Source organism: Hypanus sabinus, chromosome 7 (assembly GCF_030144855.1).
Source record: "Hypanus sabinus isolate sHypSab1 chromosome 7, sHypSab1.hap1, whole genome shotgun sequence".
Lineage (NCBI taxonomy): Eukaryota > Metazoa > Chordata > Chondrichthyes > Myliobatiformes > Dasyatidae > Hypanus > Hypanus sabinus.
In genome coordinates this window covers 33,429,469-33,454,188 of record NC_082712.1, presented here as the reverse complement: position 1 = coordinate 33,454,188, position 24,720 = coordinate 33,429,469, and the positions used below count along the sequence as shown (strand labels likewise).

The following is a 24,720-nucleotide window of genomic DNA, read 5'->3' as shown; positions in this document are numbered from 1 at the left end:
ATGCTGCCTGACCTGCTGAGTTCCTCCAGCGAGTTGTGCTTGTTGCTTGGAACACATTATAATCTGGCCAAAAGTTTTCTTTTCTGTTGGATGGCACAGTAGCATAGTGATTAGTTAAATTAAAGCATCAGCAACCCATGTTAAATCCCCTGCTGTTTGTAAGGAGTTTGTGTATTCTTCCCATGACCGCCTAGGTTTCCTCCACATAGGTTTGGGCTACTTCCCACAGCCCACATTCCAAAGTCATACAGATTAGTAGGTAATGTGTATAGTTGGATTGCACAGGCTCGCTGTTCCAAAAGGGCCTGTTACTACTGTGTTGTAGATCACTAAATAAAAAAATTTAAATATACATCTCTATGAACATTCTCTCCCAGGGACAGACCCCCAACATTTCAGCCAGTCAGCTGTTCATGTGGCTTAACCAAATTTCCAAAGCCAAACTCTGTCCCAAGCCAAATCATAAAAGACTGCCAGGAGGACAGAGGAAAATCAGAGTATTTCCTGGATAAGAGTGCTGGAATCCCTGGCCAGTGACCATTTAAATTGAAGGCTGCATTGAAAACCTCAAGTCTATGTGCCTTGAGTGCACTGGAATACCAAAAGAATAACACAGAAAGAGCTTACTACCTCCCAAACTTACTGCCCAAGTATTTCTTGTCCTACTTGTCTCAAAATATGTCTGTCCACATTGGCTTCATCAGTCACCTTAGCAACTAGAGGACTCAAATGGAAGCAAATTATTCTCTGTCCTGAGAAATCAGGTTCAAGTTTAATTAACATTCAACCATACACATGAATACAGCTAAGGGAAACAGCGTTCCTCCAGGGCAAAGGTGCAAAACACAGTAACTACAGTACACACAGCACATATAGCACAATTATAACAGTAAATCATTTTCACAATGTACAGCCCAAATCCCTGAGTGTCATTGCCTGTAGATTTATGGTGCATGGGATGTCATCCTGGAGCCACATTCTTCTTCAAGAACAAGCATGTAGTAGTCCTCATCACATGGCAGTATAGCCACAGACAAACATATCCAGTTTGCCTTCCACCAAGAAGGGCAACTCCAACAGGCAATCTCGGGCATGAGGGCCTGGTCTGCACAACAACACACCAAGCAGCTCCCCGTTGGTGTCGCCAATGAACTAGTCAACTGGACTTGCTGTATTTCAAATCTGGTTCAAGACCAGCAAAGACCAAGAGAGTGTGAATGATGTGTGTGGTGATGTCAGCAGAGAAAGGCAGAGTTTTCAATCAGGTCCCCTGTTGTCCAGATTAATCCAGCAAGGCTCCAGTTTCTGTAGCCAGACACACGTCTCAGCCATGTTGGGGAGAGGAGCTTCTGAAGATGGTTACAAAACTCAGTTCATATCAACATCTACTAAACCACTTGTATCAACAGGCTTAGATCATGAACTTTCCATTTCCACAGGGAAAACCAAAAATGTTTGCCTGGACCATCCAACTCTTATTGGATCATGCAAACTCGATACCCTTCAAGAGATGGATCACAAATGTTCCAATATGTTGAGGGCACTGTAACTCTTGGACAACAGCCATCCCAAAAATTACTGAATAATCAGCATTCACAGCACACTAGCCAATATACTCTTTACAGTAGAACAGGGGCACCCAACCTTTTTTATGCCATGGACCAATACCATTGAACAATGGGTCCATGGGCCCCAGGTTGGGAACTCCTGCCATAGACCATCTTCCTCGATAAGAATTCCTAACTTCAGACCTCCATCCTTTCCACTGACTAGACTGCGAGTCCAAACACAAACTTCATTTACTTCACTCAGCCAATGAAAACACAAACAGCATATAGCATTCAAGATAAAGACAACAGAATGATTCATCCTTTCCATTCCTAACACTTTCAGATAACGCCACAGCCTTAATTATTGAGTGAAATTACTGGTACTTTGGAGCTACATGCATGTCCCAAAGCCATTCAGTGCAAGTTAATGGCTTGAAATAAATAAATAATGATCAAATTAGCCTTTGTGGACAATTGGGAAAACAACCAAGGAATGCCCTTCTGCAATACTGAGTCAATTCAGAATGAATCAGTGTGCAGGGTTTTAACCTGAAACCACAACAGTGCTTCTCCCCCAACCCGCACCACACCCTCTCAGAGGCTGCACTAAAAAGCATCGCGTCAAATTATGGATCAGAAACTCCTGAAGAACAGTTTCATGATTGCAATGGGGTTTTTTAAGTCTGTCACAGCATATTAAGATAATGCAATTTCCATCGTCTTTGTTGAAAGATTGGTGAATGTACATAATTTGCAATGTATGATGCACATTTTAGAGTGCATCCTATTGCGAGAAATTAATTGATAAGGCAATAAGACATAGGAGCAAACTGAGCCATTCGGCCAGTCAAGTATGCTCCACCATTCCATCATGGGTGATTTACTATCCCTTTTAACCACATTCACCTGCCTTCTCCCTGTAACCTTTGATGCCCTGATTAATCAAGGACCTATCATTGCCTTCAATATACCCAAAAATTGGCCCCCACAGCCATCTTTGGCAATGAATTCCACAGATTCACCATCCTCTCGCTAAAGAAATTTTTCCTAATCTCTGTTCTAAATGGACATCCCTCTATTGAGCTTGTGCCTTCTGGTCCTAGACTCATCCTCTCTATATCCACTCTATCTACACCTTTCAATATTCCATAGGTTTCAATGAGATTTCTACCCCCACCCCAATTCTCCTAAACTTCAGTGAGCACAGACCCAGAGCCATCAAACGCTCCTCAGACGTGAACCGTTTCATCCTTTCATTCCTGTGATTATTTTTGTGAACTTCCTCTGGACCCTTTCCAATGCCAGCACATGTTTTCTTAGATAAGGGGCTCAAAACTGCTTACAATCCTCCAAGTGCAGTCTGACCAATGTTGTATCAAGTCTCAGAATTATATTCTTGCTTTTATATTCTAGTCCTCTCAAAATGAATGGTAACATTGCATTTGCCTTCCTTGCCCCCTGATTCAATCTGTAAGTTAACTTATTGAATCCTGCACAAGAACTTCCACCCATGTCCCTTTGTACCTCTGATTTTTGAACTTTCTCCATATAGAAATTAATCTACTTCTTTATTCCTTCTACCAAAATGCATGACGATGCATGCATTTCCCTACACTACAGTATATCCATCTGCCACTTCTATGCCTATTCTCCCAATCTGTCTCAGCCCTTCTGCAGATATTATGCTTCCTCAACATCACCTATCGTATCACCTATCTTCATATCATCCGCAAACTTGGCCACAAAGTCATCAATTCTGTCATTCAAATCATGGAAAGAAGATTCGGTGACTGTGAAACACCTCTAGACACTGGCACCCAATTAGAAAGGGCCCTCCTTACTCCCACATTTTGCTTCCTGCCAGTCACCCAATCTTCCATCCATGCCAGTATGCTGCCTTGGTTAAGATTTCTACTACTATGCTGAGGTATTTTTATTTTAGCAATTTTCTGCAAAAGCAGTGAGTCATGTTTTAGCTTCAGCTAAAGCTAAGGAGCCATATCATCCAAATTAAGACAGTTGTGTCAGCCAATCTGCATTGTCTCGATATGTGTTGTAACTTTCAGCTCAGTGGTATGAGATTTTGGATGGTCAGTAGACTGGTTTGGGGTCTTTTGGCAGGAGCTACGGAGCAAGGCACAAGGGATGATGTCTGCTGAATGCTGTTTGAAGGAGAGGCCCTGGTGTAAGGAGTGCTTTGTGCAGACAAACAATTCTAAGGAGGAAGTGTCAGTATTCCTGAATTAGCCAGTTCATTCAAGATGGTCTTCAAGAGAATTTTGAACTGTGACTGGTGTTCTTCCATACAGAACATGGGTTCAGTGTGTGACTAAAGTGATATGCTCGACTACTCCAGAAAAGAGCTCCAGCGTTTATGCGCACATTGCACTGGTGTATCTGTATTTCCAGTCATATGGAATAAATCCAGAATCTAGTTATTCTTGTAAGATTATTACAAATGCCTCCACAATCTTTTCAGCTATCTCTTTCAGAACCATGGGGTGTAGTCCATCTGGTCCAGGTGATTTATCTATATTTGATTTTTCAGATTCCCAAGTAATCCCTACTACTACTAATTCCTACTAATCCCCCTAGTAATAGCAACTACACTGGCTTCAGCACCTTGATACTCTAGAACTTCCGGAATACTGCTAGTGTTTTCCAGAGTGAATACTGACGCAAAATATAATTTCATCCGTCACTTCTTTGTCCCCCAATACTACCTTTACAGCATCACTTTCAGCAATCTGATATCCACTCTCGTCTCTCTTTTACTCTTTACACACCTGAAAAACATTTTGTATCCTCTTTTATATTATCGGCTAGCTTATCTTCATATTTCATCCTTTCTCTCTTTATGGCATTTTTAGTTGCCTTCTGATGGTTTTTAAAAGCTTTCCAATCCTCTACTTTCCCACTAATTTTTGCTAGAGCCACAAGCTGCTCTAAAAAACCATCTCATAGGCATTCTACAAATTCCCTCTCTTGGGATCCAGCACTATCCTGATTTTCCCAATCTACCTGCATATTGAAATCCTCCACAACTATCGCAACATTGCCCTATTTACATGACCTTTTTTTTCTCCAGTTGTAACTTGTAGCCCACATCCTGACTACTGTTCGAAACCTGTATATAACTTCCATCAGGGTCTTTTCACACTTGCAGTTTCTTAACTCTAACCATCTTCTGATCCTGTATCACCTCTTCCTAAGGATTTGATTTCATATTTTTTAAACCACCCACTCTGCCTACCTGCCTGTCTTACTGATACAGTGCGTACCCTTTGATGTTAAGCTCCTAACTATGATCTTGTTTCAGCCCTGACTCAGTGATGCTAACACTACCATACCTGCCAATCTCTAACTTATTCTGGATACTGCATGCATTTAAATATAACAGCAGTCAGGCACAAACATCACTTCAATCTGAAGAACAGCTCTAGACTGCATTATATCCACCCTTCCCCCTCACTGCAAAATTCCCCTCTCAGCAACCATAGCAACTAATCGCCAACCTACCAACAGCAATGCAAGAACACAGTAGGAGCATGAAACAGCACAAAATCACCATTAGTAATTAAATTCAGGAGATGAATCTTATATGCAGCAATCCCAAACTTCACAGCTGGAAGAAATATTGCTTAATCTTTGGAAGTATCAAAGCAGAGAAAATCTCAGGTACTTTAACCTGCCTGAAAAGGGAATGCAAAGTGGCATTCTGGGCAAAATTCAGGGGAAGACATTACAAAAGAAGATTCCCTCTCTCCCACCATCCAAGGTTTCATGCAAACCTTCTTGCACATTCAGTGCAAGACTGGAACATGAACGATTATGTGCTCTGGTTAGGCCCAAACTCACAAACTGAGTTGGACACGAGGGTGAAGATAACTGCCTCAATCAGTCCTTTGATCAAAGACAACTCTTAGCAAACTGTTGCTCAGTCATTTAGTTGAGTCCAACTCTTTGTGACCTCATGGACCACAGGGCAAGACACAGAAGTAGATTGCCAGGCCTTTCTTCCGCACAGATACTGCTGCTGCCCAGGTTGGGACCTGGCTGGGTTTGAACTCAGGACCATTTGCCTTGAAGCTCAGTGCCGATGCCACTATACAACCAGCCGGCCCAAACCAGAATGTGAAAATAGTGTATGCCCAGAGGAGTGATGAGAAAGATGCTATCAGTAGTACAGAAACACAAGTCAGGATGCTTATTGATTATGGCTCAGCATTTAACACCATCATCTTCTCACTACTGATTGACTAGCTTCAGACTCTGAGCCTCTGTAACTCTGTCTGCAACTGGATCTTTGACATCCTCATTGGGAGACCAGAGTCAGTGCGGTTGGCAACGACGTCTCCTCCTTGCTGACTATCAACACAGATGTGTGTCGTGGATCCTTGCATAGTCCACTGCTCTATTCTCTCCACACTCATGACTGTGTTGCTGGGCACAGCTCAAATGCCATCTACAATGGCATCACCTTTTGTTGGCAGAATCTCAGGTGACGACAAGGCAGTTCTCAGGACTGAGAAAGATAGGCTGGTTCAGTGTCACATCAACAACCTCACACTCAATGTTAACAAAACCAAGTAATCAAATGCAGATTTTAGGAAAGGGAAGTCAGGAGAACATACACCAGTCCTTACTGAGTGATCAGTGGTGGACAGGATCATTCCTGGGTGTCATCATCTCAGGGGCTCAACACATTGATGCATTCATGAAGGCATGCTAGCTCTACTTCAGTTAGAAGCTTGGGTAGATAGGTCTATCACCAAAATTTCTGCAGATGTACAGAGCAAAGCATTCCGACTCACTGCATCACAACCTTGTATAGAACCTCTAAGGCTCAAGATTGCAAGAGGGTTCTAGATTCAGCCAAGTCATCCCTCCCCACCACCTTCAATAGTCAGTACCTCAAGAAGGCAGCGTCTATCTTTAAAGACCCCTACCCAAAGATGTGTCTTCTTTGTGTTAATACCACTGGGAAGGAGTTACAGGAGTCGAAAGCCCTACAATCAACATTTGGACAGCTTCTTCCTCTCCTCAGTCAAATTTCTGAACGGTCTAAGAACCCATGTGTACTATCTCATTATTTGTCTTTTTCCCCCTTTTGTAACATATTGTAAATGTTATCTCTCGCATTGTACTATTTCCACAAAGCAACGTATGTCATTGATATGATTCTGAATCTAAAATGTGAAAAATCAAAATCGAGCCAAAATCGTGAAGGGTGCAGTCTTGTATTGGGATCACGCACTTTCAAAGCACTTTCATAAAGATACAGCAATGATAAAGACAACATGACAAAGGGCTCAAGTTAGACAGCTGCACACAGAAATACATTAACGCCACAAAACTGAAACTTGCCACGTTGGTCCGTGTTTCTGTTTACCCTTCAGTTAAGTCAATAACTCCAATCTGATAAAAGTCAGGCAGACAATATAGGCAGAGACACAATATTTAAAGGAGTTCTGGCATTCACTGCATTATCCTATAAAACAGGATTGCTTTTAGTTCCCTAAATCTCAAGCAAATTTTAGTTCCATCTTTCCTACAATTTGACACTAGCTCAGGCAATCATACAAGGGTATGGATGGTGAGGGCATGAAGGGGAGGGGTGGTAAGAGCACGAGAAGGTGGGGTGGTGTGAGCACATGGGAGTGGTGGTGGTGGTAGAGAGATACAAAATAGGGAACACAGGACAAATATTGGGTTGTATCTGAGCTTAACCACAGCACTTACTATGTAAATACGCTGGACAAAGTAACTGGGACATTGCTACTTCCTACTGCTGAAAAGAGACGTCAAGCCAGAGAGAGTCGGGACTGGTTGTGACCTTCCCATCTACACTGTCAGTTTTTAAGCTGTCAAGTCAGTTTTGCAAAACCTGTCACTATGCCAACAATACCCAGTTTATGCACAAGATTACAATGCGACAATGTGAACCTACTCCGATGCTGGAGGGCAGGTCTGAAGGCTTTCAGAGATGTCACTATATCTAACTATTAACTTGCAATAATTCGAAGCAGATCCAGTAGATGGTATCTAAAAGCTGCAGTTGTGTGTAAAGAAAATGAAATCTGCTAAATGTACCTCCTCCATCCCCCAACCGATAACAATCCAGGTGATGCCAGACTGTGATTATGTATGAAGGTTATACTTTTCTAAAGGTCATTGTAAGAAATTTTTACTTCAGCTGAGGAAATATTCAAACATTTGTCACTATTTTTCTTAAATTGCTCATCAGATTGATTCCTGGTATGGCCATCTGCCTCATGAGAGATTAAACAGATTGAGCCTGACAGAGCTGACACAGGGGTCATCCTTCTAGTGGCTGGGGCATCTAAAAGCTGGGTGGGGGGGGGGGGAGAAACATTTATAATACAAAGATCAACCACACAAGGTCAGAGGGAAGCAGAAATTTCTTCAACTAGAGATCAGCAAGTCTCAAATTCTTTACTTGAGGGGTGCAGAGGGTCAGTTGTTGAGCATATTCAAGAGAGTTGATTAAGGGGTATCAGGTTAGTACAAGACAAAGTCGCTGATGCAAGGAAAAAGACCAATGACGTTAACTTTGAAATGTGCGGGGGAAAATGAGGACAAAGAAAGAGACCTTATGCTTTGCCTTGTTACTGATATTCCTCTCAGTCACTCTAATCCAAGATATACTTCTGTGGTGAGAACCAGTAGCTGAACTGCAGGTCTCGGAACACACAACCAGTTTTACCTTTCATCTTTCAAAGCGGCACGGAAAGCCTGCATCTGTGTGGATGTGGTGCATTTACGTTCACAGAATAAACAGGAGATTGGGCGCAACATTCAGGTCAGCATATAAATATAGACAATCCTTAACAATCAATAAGCATACAAGGCAAACCAACCCCCACATCCATGTCACAGATGCTCAGGTAATGAAAATTCGCCCTAGTGAATTCACAGATCACCAGAGAACAATTTGAAATATGGAACAAAATTTACTCTTATAGAATTTATGTCAGGAAAATTAAATAAATACAATACACAAGAAAGCAGCAAATGTTGTCAGTTTTTACTTATCATCACTCAATGCTGTGGGGTATAAGATCGACATACAACCTCACTACATTGATTGGGTTGGTGGTCAGAGCTGAGCCTTTCTTTTATCACTGACTCCCCAGTCCAAGGACATGTGAACAGACGTCTCAGGGTGTGCTGCCACAAAGCTATTCATCTGTCAATATGCTGCATTGTGGGGAAATCACAATAGTCATGGCAGGCCTGTTAATGTCATCGCTCAGCTTTTACTCCACTTCCATTTAGTCAAGGCGTTTTAATCCAATACTTCCCTAAACGCCTCCGACGAAGCCTGACCCTCGAATCCCATCGCTTACTCACACTTACCCAATGGACCCAGTGATATTGCATCCAAATCTTCTGCTTCAAAGCTTTGAGTTAAAGGTAAAAATTGTCAAAATCCTTTGCTTCTTTCCTATGTGTCTTATTCATTACCCCATCCCCCAGTTTTAAATTGACCTCAGCTAAATGTAAAAATTGATAAAAATCCTCTGGTTCTTTCCCATGAGACTTGTTCACTTCCCCAGCCCCCCAGTGTAACACTGACCTCAGCTAAAGATAAAAATTGATAAACTCTTTGATTCTTTCCCATGAGCCTTGTTCACTTCCCCAGCCCCCAGTGTAATGTTGACCTCAGCTATTAAGTAACAAACATGGGTCACTTTGTCATCACAGATAAAATGATTTAATATGTGAGAAACGTCCCATAAGTACGCAAGCTTTCTTATTGCTTGCAATTCAAATCACAGAAAACGTTGATCTGCATGATCTTCTTGGAATGCAGCTCCTGTACACGTTTGTAGCCAGTGATAGGTCAGTTCCTAAAGTCACATCTTTGTGTCAAATGCTATGAATAACATTGATATGAACGTCATCTTCCATATAATGATTTTAATGCGGAACAAATTTCACCATCAGCACGTGAAAATAAGCAACTCTGACCAACTCAAAAGGACAAGGGTAGAACGGAGAGCTTAATACAAGGTGCACAGTTCAGCTGAAGATCACATGTGCTTGGCTTTACTTGTGCATCACCAAAATATTCTGTTGCAACTGCACGGATGTTCCTATCTCTTAATTACCTACTCACATTTAACCACTGAATAACTCTGGGATAAAAGAAAGTTAGAATCATTATTTGTGGCTACCAGAATGTCACAAAACTCACACACTAAAACAATAGTGTCTTTCAGACAAGGAAGTCTGCCACCTTAACCTTCTCTGGCATTTCTGCAACTCAGGTCAACACAGATGAGGTTGACTTCTTGTTGACTCTTTAAAATGACCCAATAAACCAGTTTGCATTAGTAATTAAAGTGAAACCATGGAAAAAAATATCAACCTTACAGGCAACACCCACAAACAATAGATGAAGATATTAAAAATACTTTTTTAAAAAAGACAAAGGGAATAATAGTAGGTACAGTATACCAAATGCATTGAGTATTTAACTTAGTTGTGTGTACCAGGTTGGAGAATAATTTTAGCGAAACCAACCTGCTAGGCATTTGATCAGATTAGTCAATCATTTAACACAGTGCCCAATTACTTGCCCTTTTCTTTTAGACTTTAAATGAAAGCCTGGCAAGATACAGAACAGGCAGACAATTTGATTCAGTCAGCTTCCTACTGGGGGGACTAGCTCACTCTTTCGTCCTGTAGTCATAAGACATTATCTCCAACAAAAACAGTTTGGTGTTTAGTCAGAACATTAGACAGTATAGAAAGAGGAAAAAGACAAGACACCAGAGGTGCAGAAGCAATTTTATACAGAACAAGTTGCAGAAGTGGAGATGCAATTTTATACAGAACAAGTCACAAGTAGAAACAAGACTTATGGAAACGGTCCTGGCATAACAAAAAGAATAATAGTGAGGAATATATTTTTGAACTTCATGAAACAATGGAAAAAAGGACCATTTGACATTAGTAAAAACTGCACGCCTTTGCTCAGTGCACATACAAATATCATCTTCAATCGAGCTTTCCTTGGCAGGTCAAAACATTATCATCCCCTTACCTCCAAAAGTGAAAAGCATGTAGTGGACTACATGGACTGCATGGACTTGTGGGTGTTGGGCTCAAGCTTCTTGGTGTCAGGCTGAAAGTTAAAACGTCACATCTAATCAGAAAACTGGCTGCTCTTTATATCATGCCATGGCGATAGATGGAGAACACAAAAAGTTGCAGTATTTCACATTGTTAAAAATCTATTACACCAGCTGGGAAATGCATTGTAAAGCACAGCAGACAGACTAAGCTTAGAATGATAACCACCTCAGCACTTCCTACAGTGAAATCTTAACAGTTATGCACATATGAGCCTTCTAAGGCATCAGGCTGACTATGTCTACATCCAGTTTGCTATTTTTCCCAAACTGTTGCTAAAGGGTATCTGTGTAAACAGCAGCAAACTTCCAGATACTGACTGCTCAATTTCAAAATTTAAAATCGAAACTCTACCAAGTCAGGTTGTATAGATCTCTTGGAAAACTCCTTATTACCAATCAAGCCGAAAACACTTCTAAATTCATGGGATGCTATACCCTGGAAGAATTTGGCATGCTCATTTTCATCCTTCTAATTGAACTCACTCACTAAAGTGTACCAATCAGGGATATAGCAGATAAAACAAATAAAAATAGAAACTGGCCATGGTTAAGGTGAATGGCAGTTTCCACTTGAAGGGATTAATGTCTTATCCATACCTATATGCCACGTCACATCTGGGCACCCTCCACAGGGAGACTCTGACCATCTCAGACCATTTTTTCACCTCAACTATTACTATACCAAAGCTCTCACTTCTACCAGCTCTGCTAAAGTAAATAAATATCCCTCAGGTCTTTTACTAACCCACTTTACACCAACTAGATGACTTCGTTATAGTTAATCTCACTAATTATGTATTTGTCTGTTTAAAACTTCCCTTTCTAGATTGTTCCTCAATAAAGGTTCCACACCTTGGGCCCGTTAGGTCCCCAGGGCTTCAGACTGGATGGAAGCAGGCTAGTCAGGTGATTCACTGTTAGAGCCATCACCATTTCCTCCTCAGTTAAATCCTCCTATCATTCCAGGACTAGGGAGGCAAGAACACTCAAACCTCAAGCATACACTCTGCAATATCAATCATTGCTATTGCCCGTTCTAATATCCACCACTTTTCCATTTGCACTTCTCCACATCCGCCAAGACTCCAAAATCTCTTTCCTCTCAGAGTGGGGAATATGACATGATATCCCCATCACCTCAGCCTAACTCTTTGCCAGCTTGTCATCTACATTTCCTCCAGTTCCCTTCCCTGATTTGAAACTTCTCTCAACTTTCAACATGTCCATTCCACAGAAATGCACGATTCAACTCCATTCCACTTATGATCTTTAAAGGCATTCTTAAACAGGCACATTTTCAACAAAATTTTCAGTGCCCTCTCCTAACACAGTACTGATTCTGACCATTCAGTTATGTCATTGTCTTCTTCTCTACCTCCTTCCATTCCCCAATTCGCAGCAATTTAAGAAAAAGGTTATACACAGTTGACCTCAACATGAGTATAAATAAATATTGTTGTTTATTTATCCTGTCATCAAGCTCAATTGTCGAAGGTTGCAAAATGTAGACAAAATGTTGGGGAAACTCAGAACATCAGTAAGAAGTAAGAATTTACTTCAGGTAAATTAGATGATCTGTCAATCCCATTCACTATGAAAATCAGTACTAAACAGTTAACTTCCTAAGGGGTTAAAACTGTCACTAAAATGCAATAAGTACCATTAATACACACCAAATCAGCAAAAGAAAAATATGTAGAACAATTAGTAGCACATTAAAAAGTTAATCATTTTCACAACAGAAAAATTAATCATTGGGAATTACAACCCATGAAAATTTATTCTGAATGCCATTTATCACAACACAAACAAGAAAACTTTCTCAGAGAAAGTCAGTGGCTGCTGCAACTGGTGTATACTCAGAATTCTAATTTTAATCAGGAGCATATGATAACAGGTTACTGTTTCAGATGGAAACATTTTCCATTCAGCAGGTGCTAAGAAGCTGAACCTTTTTTAAAATTTCTCATATCTTGTCTATTTTTCCAGCCACAATTTAATCGGCAGATTGAATCCCATGGTAAAAGGATTGTCCTATGCGGGAATGAGTGATACTGAATAATGAGAGGCAATTTCCTCAAAATGAATGAAGTTCTTCAACGACTTGGTGGTATCGATCTTGGACTGCCGATTTTTCCTTCTTCCCCCAAATCAGGGAAAACATGCGTCAGAGTTAGGGTTTGGAGATTCAGAGTAGTAAATGCTTTAATTTTTGGCACCTTCTCCCTAGAGGCCCATACCTATGCAGTTAAGAGACTTCTCAAATCTGAGAAACAAAACTTTGGCCAGTAATGGCATCCTCCGTTTCTCAGAAGGCATATTTGAAGTAAAAAGCTCAATCATGCACCCCAAGACCTCTTAATTCTCACGGAACTGAGATACATTTATTTCAACTTTTTGGATATGCTTAAGCTATTTAAACAGTGGAAAATACGCAAAGGAGACATAATGGGACACAGCAATATGATGCAGTGGTGTTAGGTTATTTACATAATTTCGCACTGATTTTGAGTTTTAACATGTACTGGCATCTCAGGCAAAGGTGGGACACTCTGTGAAAGAAGTCACTTTGAATAAGACCAAGCCTTTTTTTATTCAAACTAGCAGTTGTGAATAGAATTTATTACCACACCCTGAAACATCAATGGGTATTTACAATCAAAAATGACGAATTCTTGAGTTTTTTTAAAATATATGCACATTTTCCAGATTTCCTGATACATTTCCCTAGTTAATCAGAATTGTGCATTCTAGTTAACAGAAGTTTGTGTTTTAGTTGAGTATCATCCAATTCACTTCTGGATTACAATAACTAAAGAATAAACTAGCCATTTTTAAACTTAATAACATCTGTAATATTGTATCTCAAGGAATTTTTCAGGTACAAACAAAAAATTACTCCCATTCATCTGGGGCTCTTGTACTCATTAAAAAATATACTTAGCATTTTCTTATTTGCTAATGCCATGGTGGAATGAAAGAGTAGACACAATGGGCTGAATGGCCCAATTCTACCCTTATGTCTTATGGCCTTATTAGCTAAAGGTTAAGAAAGTATTATTTTAGAACCTACCATTTACTTTAGATTTGCCAGAAGGATGCTGCTAATTGGAAGAGCACAGCAAAATTATTACGGGTTAATCCAATAATATTCCAGAGACATAAAGAGTGCAGGTCTACTGATTAAAATGAAATTAAACACAGTGAATTGTAAATGCCTGTGTTCCTCATTTAAGAAAGTTTCAATTCAAACTAAAGTGAAGAAGGTGTTCTCTATTGCTTTGAATATTTAAAAATGGAAGTGATCAGAACTAACTCAATGAATGTTATTTTTCTTTTCATGAATCACGATTGGACACTTGCAACATCAGCAGAAGATAAAAGGTGGCTGAACAGGGAGAAGTGTCTAGTGGCCAGAAAAACTGACACAAAGCAGAATGGACCAACGAATTCAAAATCCGGAAATCTTAATTAACTAACCTGCAGCATGGGCAGATAGGCAACCTGCTGATATGAGGGAAATTTAGATTCATATCCAAGCATTTCAAAATAAAATTCTACTTAACAGATTGATTCCTGGGTCATATAGTCATTTAATGACTTTGTGTTCTGATCAATGGAAACTAAACATATGCACTGCATCAGAGGAAATTTGGTCTGCCTTCATATTATGTGCTGTAAATGAACTGGTTAAGTGTGTGGGGGGGGGATGGGATACATTAATTTATTCTGAGCAAGCTACTGAAAGCATTAAAATAAGAACTTAATCAGTAACGGTGCTAATAAATTGCACTGTTTTGCACTTTAAAATACTTGAATTATGCATTTTAATTTAATAATGTTATTCTTTTATCAGATCCTGATGAGATAGGTTTCCCGGTCATGGGAAATGGGGTCACCCGGCCCACCTTGACCTATTTTCCATCTTAAGGAAGGCCACATTCCTACCAGCTCAATCTCCAGGTGTCTCTTCTCTCCCCCTGACTGGAAAATTCATTAAACTTGAGAATTAAATCTGGGTTCCACTAGAAATGTCTTAACTTTATCGTCTGCTTTTAAAATACCAGCACAAGTGGAAAACGAGCTAGGATACTAATCAGACAGTTCTGTTGACACTCTGCTTTGGTGGACTGGTATGCTGCATCATCTAAGAGTTAGAGGATGCTTCTCCCCCATGTTGCGAGTTCCCATTTTAACCAGGCTAACTAGGGCGACTCTTCCCCCAGGGAATAGAAAGAAAATCAGTCCAAGAGTACATCAACCCACAGTCACCTTCCAGGCTTTGTGGCTACTGATCTCACAGCTAACCTGGCACTAATCTGGAATAAAGTTGTCTTCCCCAACTACCCACCCCCCACCCCCCTTACAAATTTTGGCTGTAGAGTACTGGGGGAGGAATAATTTTAGAAGGCAAAATACTTTTAAAAAGCAAATTGTGCACAATTCCTCCTTGATTTTTCAAGTTGCAGTGATCTGCATTATGAAGATCAGGCACTTAATGATGCATATATTTGTGGCAATGACAATTGCTGTCATATTTTAACATTTAGCCTTAAACATGTAAGGTACAGATATTTTAATGTTATTCTATGCCGGGTTCTCCTGTCTCTTAATTTCTCAGCCTGCTTTTCATCAGCAATGCTCAGCTGCTTGTCATATTCCGAGGGACTGGGAGTGATTTGAGTGACATTGCATTCTGAATTAGCAAATAACTGCGGGGTCTATTTGATCATGGAATGAAGATACGCTAATTTACCATGTGCCAGTGAGATTTATTTTGCATCCTCAACAAGGTTTCTTTTCCTTTTAACGCTGAAGTGCTGATAATGCGACTGCCTGTCATACAAGTCTGCAGAGCAGTGGCGTAAAGCAGATACAGTAATTATTCATAGCTACAGTGTCTATAAACCAGGTCTTCCTCACCCTCAGAGTGAAATAAAGCAACTGCTAGCACACGGCCACAGAAATAGCAAAACCAGAATCATTCCGAATCATTTATTAAACAGAAATACTTACTCCAAGGTCAGCCCCGGAATTCGGAGTCTCTCCCGTTGGGCTTTCATGGCTGTTGTTTGTTACCACACTGTATTGTAACCATTACAAATCACTGCCAGCATCCTGGTGCTGACAGGGAGCCAAAATGAACCTCTCTAAAAGGAACAGACTAAATCCCTCTTGGGGAGGGGTGACTAGTTTTGGGTTCTTCCACCATCAGGAGTCACGACAGAGAGAGAGAGAGAGAGAGAGAGAGAGAAAGAGAGAGAGAGGGAGAGAGAGAAAAAAAATCAGCTGACCACATCATACCAAATACAAATCATTAGGACTGAAAATGATTCAGCCAAAGAAAATTAAATTAGAAGATCCACTATTGTGTTACACAGTGACATCATTTGCTTCATCTTCTGTGTATTAATAATAGACGTGTCACAAATACCAGTCCTTCCATACACAAACCATGCACTTCAACCAACCACATTAAAAATCCACTTCATTTCAACACAGTTTCAAAATATACCAAGGTGAACACTTGTTACTCGCTTCTAGAATACCTTCTTTTACGCGGCAAACTATTCAATATACAGGATTAAGGTCATATGTTGTCCAAGTAAAAAAAAAGCTTTGTGATCTTACAGGCTGTTCCAAACTAAATTTAACTGACTTCCCGGAGCAAGGGACAGACAGGCTCACAAGCTGATGCAGCAATTACATAGCATAAATGGATGAAATATTATTTATCAAACAATGTCAGCTGAGTTTTCGATATTCTTAGATTAACAAGTTCATCATACAACAACACACTATCATTCACGGATTCACTTTATTTGCCATATATACTTATATTTATTAGGAATTTGCTGTAGTGTGTTGGCACGACATGGAACAAAAATGCAATGTTCAACAATCATAAGGAATTGTTTTAAATAAGTTAGAAGTTTAAGTACAGATATGGAATAAAATATGTATAAATACATATACCAACACGTATTTACAATACAAACAGTATTATAAAATAATGATTTAAAGTGCAAGGCTGTGACTGAGGTAATAGATAGAGGGTGAGGGGTAGTGGTGGGGAAAGGGGTGTGGTTTAACCAGACTGATTGATCAGATTAAAAGATGGAGGAAGAAACTTTTAAGATTTTGTGAAGTTTTTTTACTCAATAGCAGGTACTCAGATTATTCTTGATTATTCAAATAATCTTAGGGGTTCATTGTTCTGTACATAAGCTTTTAAAAACAAGGAAACTGGGGTATACACACGACAACCAAGCCTATCCAAGAATTGGTACAGCTCTGAAATCTCTGAATTTCAAAATACTGAAAATTGCTTAGTTGTGCTGCCAAAACACCCAGAATATATCCAAGCCAAGCTCTAAATTTTTTTTACACACAACAGTCCCCAGAGTTTTGAAGTTCAAAGTACATTTATTATCAAAGTATGTATACATAATACAACCTTGAGATTCATCTCTTAATAGGCAGCCACGAAACAAAGAAACCCAAAAGAATCCTTTAAAAAGAGCAAACACCCAATATGCAAAGAAAAATAATAATGCAAACAATAAACACAAGCAAATAGCATTCTGAACTGAGGTTCACAAACATTCTGTCCACAGACCCTTAGTTCAGCACAGAGCGAAGCAGAGAGCTGAACCAGCCCGCCCCTCGGCTCGCACATCGATGACCTGAGCTTCTAAATCTGGCCCAGCGCCCAAACATTGGGTTCAATCACTTTGATGTGCTCTGAGGCCTGGATTCTGCCACCTTGATTCAGCCTGTGCCTGACCTTTCCAGTACGGTTTGGCACTTAAATCGCGTCCAAACATTGGCTTCAGTCACTTCAGTACACTCTGAGGCTTGGACCCCACGATCTCAATTTGGCCCAGTGCTTAAATCGTCGAAACATTGAGTTTAGTCGCTTCGGTGCACTCTGAGACCTGGACCCTGCTGCCTCAATTCGACCTTCCTAATTCAGCCCGGCGCTTAAATCGATCTAATCTCAGGTCCTCCTCACTCTCAGTTACGGGCACACACCCTCATCCCAGTCCTGCCACATCGAATTGCCTCCAAGCCCAAACCAGAAAAAGAGTGATTAACAAAGTATTCGGTCACTTTCCTTGTTTCACCGCCCAGCCGCTGAGATTCACCAGTGTCATCTTAAACTGGGTATTGCAGTCTGCAAAGAATGGTCGTTAAATCAAAGAAAAAAGACATGCAGTGAGCAGTAGTTCTGGAAGTCAGAGGAGAAAGGCCAGACTGGTTCAAGCTGGCAGGAAAAAGACAGCAACTCAAATAACCATGAATTACAAGTGTGGTGTGCAGAAGAGCATTTCAGAGTGCGCATGCTGAACCTTGAAGCCGACGGGCTACAGCAGCAGAAGGCCATGGACGTACACTCAGGAGCCACTTCATTAGGTACAGGAGGTTTCTAATCAAGTGGCCTCTGAGATGTACTGTATGTGCCTCATTATCAAGGCATCTATTTAAGATTGGCACCAACTTGCCTTCGTAAAACATGAAGTCAGTGGGAAACATTGTTGCCTGCTACGTCAGTACACTAAAAACTGTGGCATTGTAGGCTAATCGAAACCAGATCAGTAATCCACTGCAAACAAGGGAAGGCTGCAGATGCTGGAAATTCCAAGCAGCACACACACAAAATGCTGGAGGAGCTCAGCAGGCCAGGCAGCATCTGTGGAGAAAGAGTAAACAGTCAATGTTGAAGGACTGCTGAAGAGTATTGGCCTGAAATGTCAACTGTACTCTTTTCCACAGATGCTGCCTGGCCTGCTGAGTTCCTCCAGCATTTTGAGTGTGTTGGTTGGTAGTAATCCACAGGTCTGGTGTAACAAAGTTCAAACTCCCTTGCAACATTTCTAATCATGTAAGTAACTTGCTAAGTAACTTTTTCTTAAAAACCTCAATAATACGTTCAGGAAGCAAAACTGAGAAAAGTCTCTATCGACCTTCTGAAAAGAGATTTTGTGGTCTTTGGCTGTGTGGGTTCAGCTGCAACTCTGAAGCCACCAGCTTAATTGACTCTTAACTGTCCTCTGACATGGTCTAGTGAGTGCCAGGGATGGCCAGCATAGCTTCGAGTTACTGTCAAGCAAACACTCAAATGGACCAACGGACAAATGCCGTGCATCCTGAAATGAAACCACAGGAACGTGCCATTTCACCCGAAGCTACAACTAATGTTGTTTTCCTGGTGGGCAGCATTGGATAGAAAATACAGATTACACTGCTGAGAAGGACACAAAGAAGTTGCTATAGTCAAAATAGTACTCAAGAGATGGAAGAACTGGTTGGAGAGGATTGAAGGGATATAATTGCAGGGACCAAGTCAATCATCCTAACACTCTCAGCCTAAAGAGATTTTTTTTTAAATCTACCTTTGATATTATTACAAGTTGCCTCATAAATTTAGTTAACTTGTCGAGTAGACAAGAACAAGTCAAAGTGTCTCTGGAGTCTTAATGCCTAAATTTACTAGGAGAAATGCACCAATCTCAAAACCTACAGCTTTAAAATGGGCAATACTATTTTAGCTCCTAGTCTATTCTTATATTGGTAAAGTCAAAATTCAATTTCAAGTTTCTTTCACTCATTTAAGTTACCTCATCTTCTATGTCCCACAATTAAGTACATTTGCAAAGAGCAGTGTCACAGGAAAGGAGCATCCATTATCAAGGCTCCCACCATCCAGGACATGATCTCTTCTCGATACTATCTTCCGTAGGAGGTACAGGAGCCTTGGAGCACGCACCACTAGGTTCAAGAACAATTATTACCCTTCAAATATCATGTTCCCGAACCATTGTCAATAACTTTTAAATAAGATTCACCAGGCTAATTCCTAAAATGACAGGCCTGTCTAATCTAGAGTGGTTAAACAATTTGCATCTGTATTCTTCGGAGCTCAGAAGAGTGAAGGATGATCTACTGATCCATGGAGACATCACAGAGTAGATGATGAAAGTCATGGACGAAGGAACTTACTGTAGTTGTCAGCGGCCAACCATTTAAAAAGGGTGTGTAGAAATTTCATCTTGCAGAGTGTGATGAACCTCCGGAATCCTCTACCCTGGATGATTGTGGAGGCTGGATCCTCGGACGTTGAGGACAGCATGATCATATCAGACAGTACGGCAGATTGAAGGTGCCAGGTGGCCTCCTTCTGATCCTATTTTCTTTTGTTCTTGTATTCCAGTTCGTATCAGAGATGTGAACGCGTACAAGTCAAAAGGAGAAACTTCAGGTACATCGGAATCAGAATTACTATCACCAGCATATGCCGAGAAATTTGTCTTTGCGGTAGCAGTAACTGATAAAACTAATAGAGAAAAAAGATGAATTACCATAAGTACACAGACACACACTCATTATATACACACCCACATACATATATATTTATATATATAATTAAATTAAATAAGTAGTACAGAAATAGAAAAAAATGCAGCGAGGTAGTGTCCAAAGCTTCAATGCCTATTTAAGAATTGGATGGTAGAGGGGAAGAAGCTGTTCCTGAATCAGTGAATGTGTGCCTTCAGGATCCTGTACCTCCTTCCTGATGGCAGAAATGAGAACAAGGCAAGTCCTGGGTGACAGGGGTCCTTAATGATGGATGCCGCCTCTTTGAGGCTGCGTTCATTGAAGATGTCCTGTATACATCAGAGGTAGGCTAAATTTGATAGTGCAGATTCAACTGAAGCAGAAAAATCAACTGAGCACATTATCCAGTGTAGCAAAGACCACTTGACCCAGCTGAAAAATCATGTCACTGCAGTTTAGTATGCTGCAGTTGGCAGGCTGGGTAAGTGCTTTATTTGAGAGGTTTCATGGACTATTTGGGGGTGTGTGATTAGGAGTAATTCTTAATACACTGTGTTCAAATTATAAGATTTAATTTATTTTTTCAGCTGTAACATATTTGTATACCTGGAACAGAACCCATGATGCAGAGTTTTTGTAGAAATGAATGGAACTCTCTGGACATTTATATTTAAAAACAAAATGAAAGCTTCTTAAATTAATTATTAGGCTGTGAATACAAGACAAAGTTGTACATGAATTATAAAAACAAACTAACTGTCTCTAGCACAAAAACAAGAATGCTCCTGATGTCCTATTTAACTAATACTGCATGTTCACCACATAAACCAAGCTGCCCAGTTATGATGCCATCTGTCAAAGGCTTGCTACAAACAGCTTCAGAGACACAAAGCCAAACAGTGGGGGGGAGAGCAGGGGAACGTGGAAGGGGAGAAACAATCACTGTTCAAAATCTCTCTACAGAGCACACATTTCAGACACTAGTTCAGCACATGGAATGACTTAGACCCTGAAAATTAAAACACTGCAGATGCTGCAAATCTGAAACAAAACAGACGAAGCTCGAAACACTCAACATGTACCAGATGAATTCCTACAGAGGAAAAGGGGTGACAAATAGAGGAAACCAGAAGAAATTTTCAAAAGGAGAAACTTCAAGATTCAGAACAAAATGGGAAGCAGTGACAGTACCCTAGCTACCTTACACACCTCACCACCAGTATACAGTCAAATTGCAGTGGCCATTAAAAAGTTACCTGAAAGTCAACAAACTGCAGGGTAACAGTTTGAGAGAGAAACTATACATTTGTAATAAACTGGTGGCCAAACAGAACTTAATACTATTCCAAAAAAATCAACTGCAGTTTTAGATATCGTTTTATCTCATTCTCTGGTTACCCTTCTCATTTGCTAGTTTGGAAATAAATCACAGCCCTATAATGAAAATGCAGGCAAGTGATTTGCAAATCGTCGAAGTGGTGATGTGCTAAAGTGTCATGATAAATTCTTCTAGTTCTGACATCTCTCCTTCTCCAACTTAAATTGCTTAAAGCACTCTAAAACTGAAGTGACTACAAACCGTTCCAGAGATGGGCAATTGCAGGCATCAATCAGGTGTTCCTAGAATTCCCAAAGGCTGAAAAACACCTGATCAGTGGACTCTAAGATTGCATGCATCTGGTCAGAGTAAAAGAAACATAGCATAGAAAGAACCAATCCCTGAAAAAGACTAAATCTCTTCTGGCTTTTATGCAGTGCATTTATTAACCAACACATCAAAAGCACAATTGTAAAATTCCATAAACTACAAACTTACACCAATTGCATCAATAAATAACTTATGCACCGCACGTTCCTCAGACACTGTTGTGTGATGATTATTTCCACCTTGTGCAAATCTTTGCCCACTCAATCATAATAAATGGAAGCAATAATGATACCAATAAATAGATAGCATCCATTAGAAAGTGCTGCCTGCAAATGTGATTATAAATTTGAAAGAAACTTTAATCATCCCCATATTATCAAGTCACAGTAGCACATACACAGCAGCATAGTAACTTGCACATGTGGCTCTTTTTTTTTAGACAGAATGTGGTTGATAACATGCTGCAAAATATTAAAAAGTACTTCAGGGGACAATACTTCACAAGTGAGATAATTGGTGCACACAAAATTAGGATGAGTAAGACAGCTTGCATTAATATGCCACCACTGTACAAGATCGCTATCATCATTCCAGTGTATATTAGTGATTTGAAATCCACATACTGGAGGCATCAGAGACTTGTACTTAAACTTGTGGAAGAGCAGATAGAAAACTGGATGACATTACTGAGCAACCTCCTTCACCTTGCTGCAAGCCAATGCCACTAACTTAACTTTTCAAAGTACAATCTTTAACCACTACTCAAGCAAAAAAGAAAATGCCGGAAACACTCAAACTGACAGAATTTTACTTTCAGATTAAGGACCTTTTATCACGTGAAGTGTTATTGTTGTTTCATTCTCCAGGAACGCTGCCCAGCTTTCAGTGTTTTTATTTCAGATTTTGAATGTTCTGCAGCATTTTATTTGTAACCTTTAATCAGCACCTTCAAATGGAAATATTTTCTTTGAAATCTGTTCTTTTTAAATACAGACTGAAAATTCTGTTCTAACAAAACTAAGTGTCTAGTTCCTTTCAATCCAATCATAATGCACAAGGAACTGACAACCCAGGTGCCCAAGTTTACAAGCTAACAAATATTGATTGCCAAGCTACACTGCCTATAATTCTATTCAATTTTCAGGGTGTGGGTGTCACTGACAAGGCCAGCTTTTATTGCCCATTTCAAAACCGCTTTGAGAAAGTGCTACGGGTCAGGTTCACTCCCAAATCTGCCACTGGTGAAGGAGTTGCAGTATTTATACCCAGTGTACATAAGAAATGAATGAGAATCAAGTTAAATAGCCTGACAGTACAATTTCCAATATGCACGTTAGACACATTACAATTACTCAATACTCTCACCATAGATCAATCCCTGGCATACTACTCCTCTTCACCTACAGGCTACCTCTGAGCTCACCATACAAAGACCAGAAATTAGTTTTGAAATGTATGCACTATCACAAAAACGCTGCTCTTAAACTCTTCATTCTGCTTACACCCAAAGAGAAACCAAGCTATATTTCCCCAGTAAGGACTACTTTCAATTAAAACAAAAGAACCAGAAAGATTCTCCATATCGCTCACAATTTATACACCATTTCCATTCCACTTCTCCTCTGTGTCTTCATGAGTATTGAACTTGTTTGTCAGGCAATGCTGCAACTTGCCAAGGCTTCCTTGACACAACCTTCACTTTCCAGAGAGACAAAAGCAGAAACTTCTTGCATGTTCTTCTGCCACTATCCAAACTCGGAAACACACTCCCATTCCTTAATCACTACTCTCACAATGTGTGGGACCTCCGAGACAACATTTAATGTGGGAATATCTTCACCAAAGCAGCAGTGGTTCAAAAAGGAGAGTCACCATCATCTACAGAGCTGGTGATGATTGAATAATAAATGCTGACTTTGATACAGCACACACATCCAGAAAATTAATAGGATTAATAAGTTTGGTATTTATGGTGAAGAGCCTGAACTCTATATAAATCAAAAGTCATTAATCTTTGATACAAATACATTCATAATGTTAGATATGCTAGTCTGATGAAGAAACATTCACCTTTTAAACCAGTCAGAAAATAACTACATTCGGAAGGAATTGACGTGGTGGATCAGAGAACAACAATGACAGGCATTCCAATTCATAACATTTAGTTCCAAAAACGCCAAACAAAATTAAAATTAATCCTAGTATACCACAACTGATATCTTAATATAAACCATTCACCAAGCCCCTTTTTCTAATACAAATGCAAAAAGCAAAAAGGTACTGAATATAATTGGTATCCATTTCATTAGTTTGTATATTACAAAATAATTTCCAACATTTTACAGAATGGTGTGACTTGCTATAAATGTAACATTAGTACAAGTTATCAGTGCAGCTGAAAAATATGAATAATATTTTAATAACAGCAATGTGACTGGAAGACTTTTCCCCATTTAGTTGTGTTTCCAATTCACTTTTAGCTAAGCAGCAGTTTACATAGTCGATTGACAGTAGATCAGCTTTATAGGTGGAAGCAGCACATGTAGCTTTGAAGCAGACAATTGGTGTCCTGGGCAAGAAGAATGATCAGCTGAGAGGACTGATAAACTGAAAACTTAGACCATTGATTATAAGAGCAGAAGTAGGCCATTCAGCCCATCAAGTCTGCTCTGCCATTGAATCATGGGCTGATCCAATTCTTCCAGTGATCCCCACTCCCCTGCCTTCTCCCCATACTCTTTGATGCCCTGCCTAATCAAGAACCTATCTATCTCTGCCTTCAATGCACCCTATGACTTAGCCTCCACAGCTGCTGAGGCAACAAATTCCAGATTTACCACCCTCTGACTAAAGTAATTTCTCCACACCTCTGTTCTAAATGGACGTACTTCAATCCTGAAGTCATGCACTCTTGGCCTAGACTCCACTACCATGGGAAATAACTTTGCCATATCGAATCTGATCAGGTCTTTTAACATTCAAAATGTTTCTATGAGATCCCTCTTCATTCTCCTGAACT

At 40.0% G+C, this 24,720-nt stretch overlaps 1 protein-coding gene across 17 annotated transcripts in view; it reads right to left on the bottom strand.

Annotated features, from left to right (window-relative positions):
- LOC132396665 (microtubule-associated serine/threonine-protein kinase 4-like) overlaps positions 1 to 24,720 on the bottom strand; it is a 398,948-nt gene that overhangs the window by 157,981 nt on the left and 216,247 nt on the right. For 9 of the 17 annotated variants that reach the window (XM_059974425.1, XM_059974427.1, XM_059974426.1 and 6 more), the window contains one exon: positions 10,624 to 10,704. The exons of 7 other annotated variants lie outside the window; for them this stretch is intronic. In XM_059974425.1, the coding sequence (XP_059830408.1) occupies positions 10,624 to 10,704 (81 nt within the window). Of the gene's footprint in view, positions 1 to 10,623; positions 10,705 to 15,730; positions 15,783 to 24,720 lie in introns of those variants that run through there. One more of the 17 variants, XM_059974437.1, reaches the window with a different exon arrangement.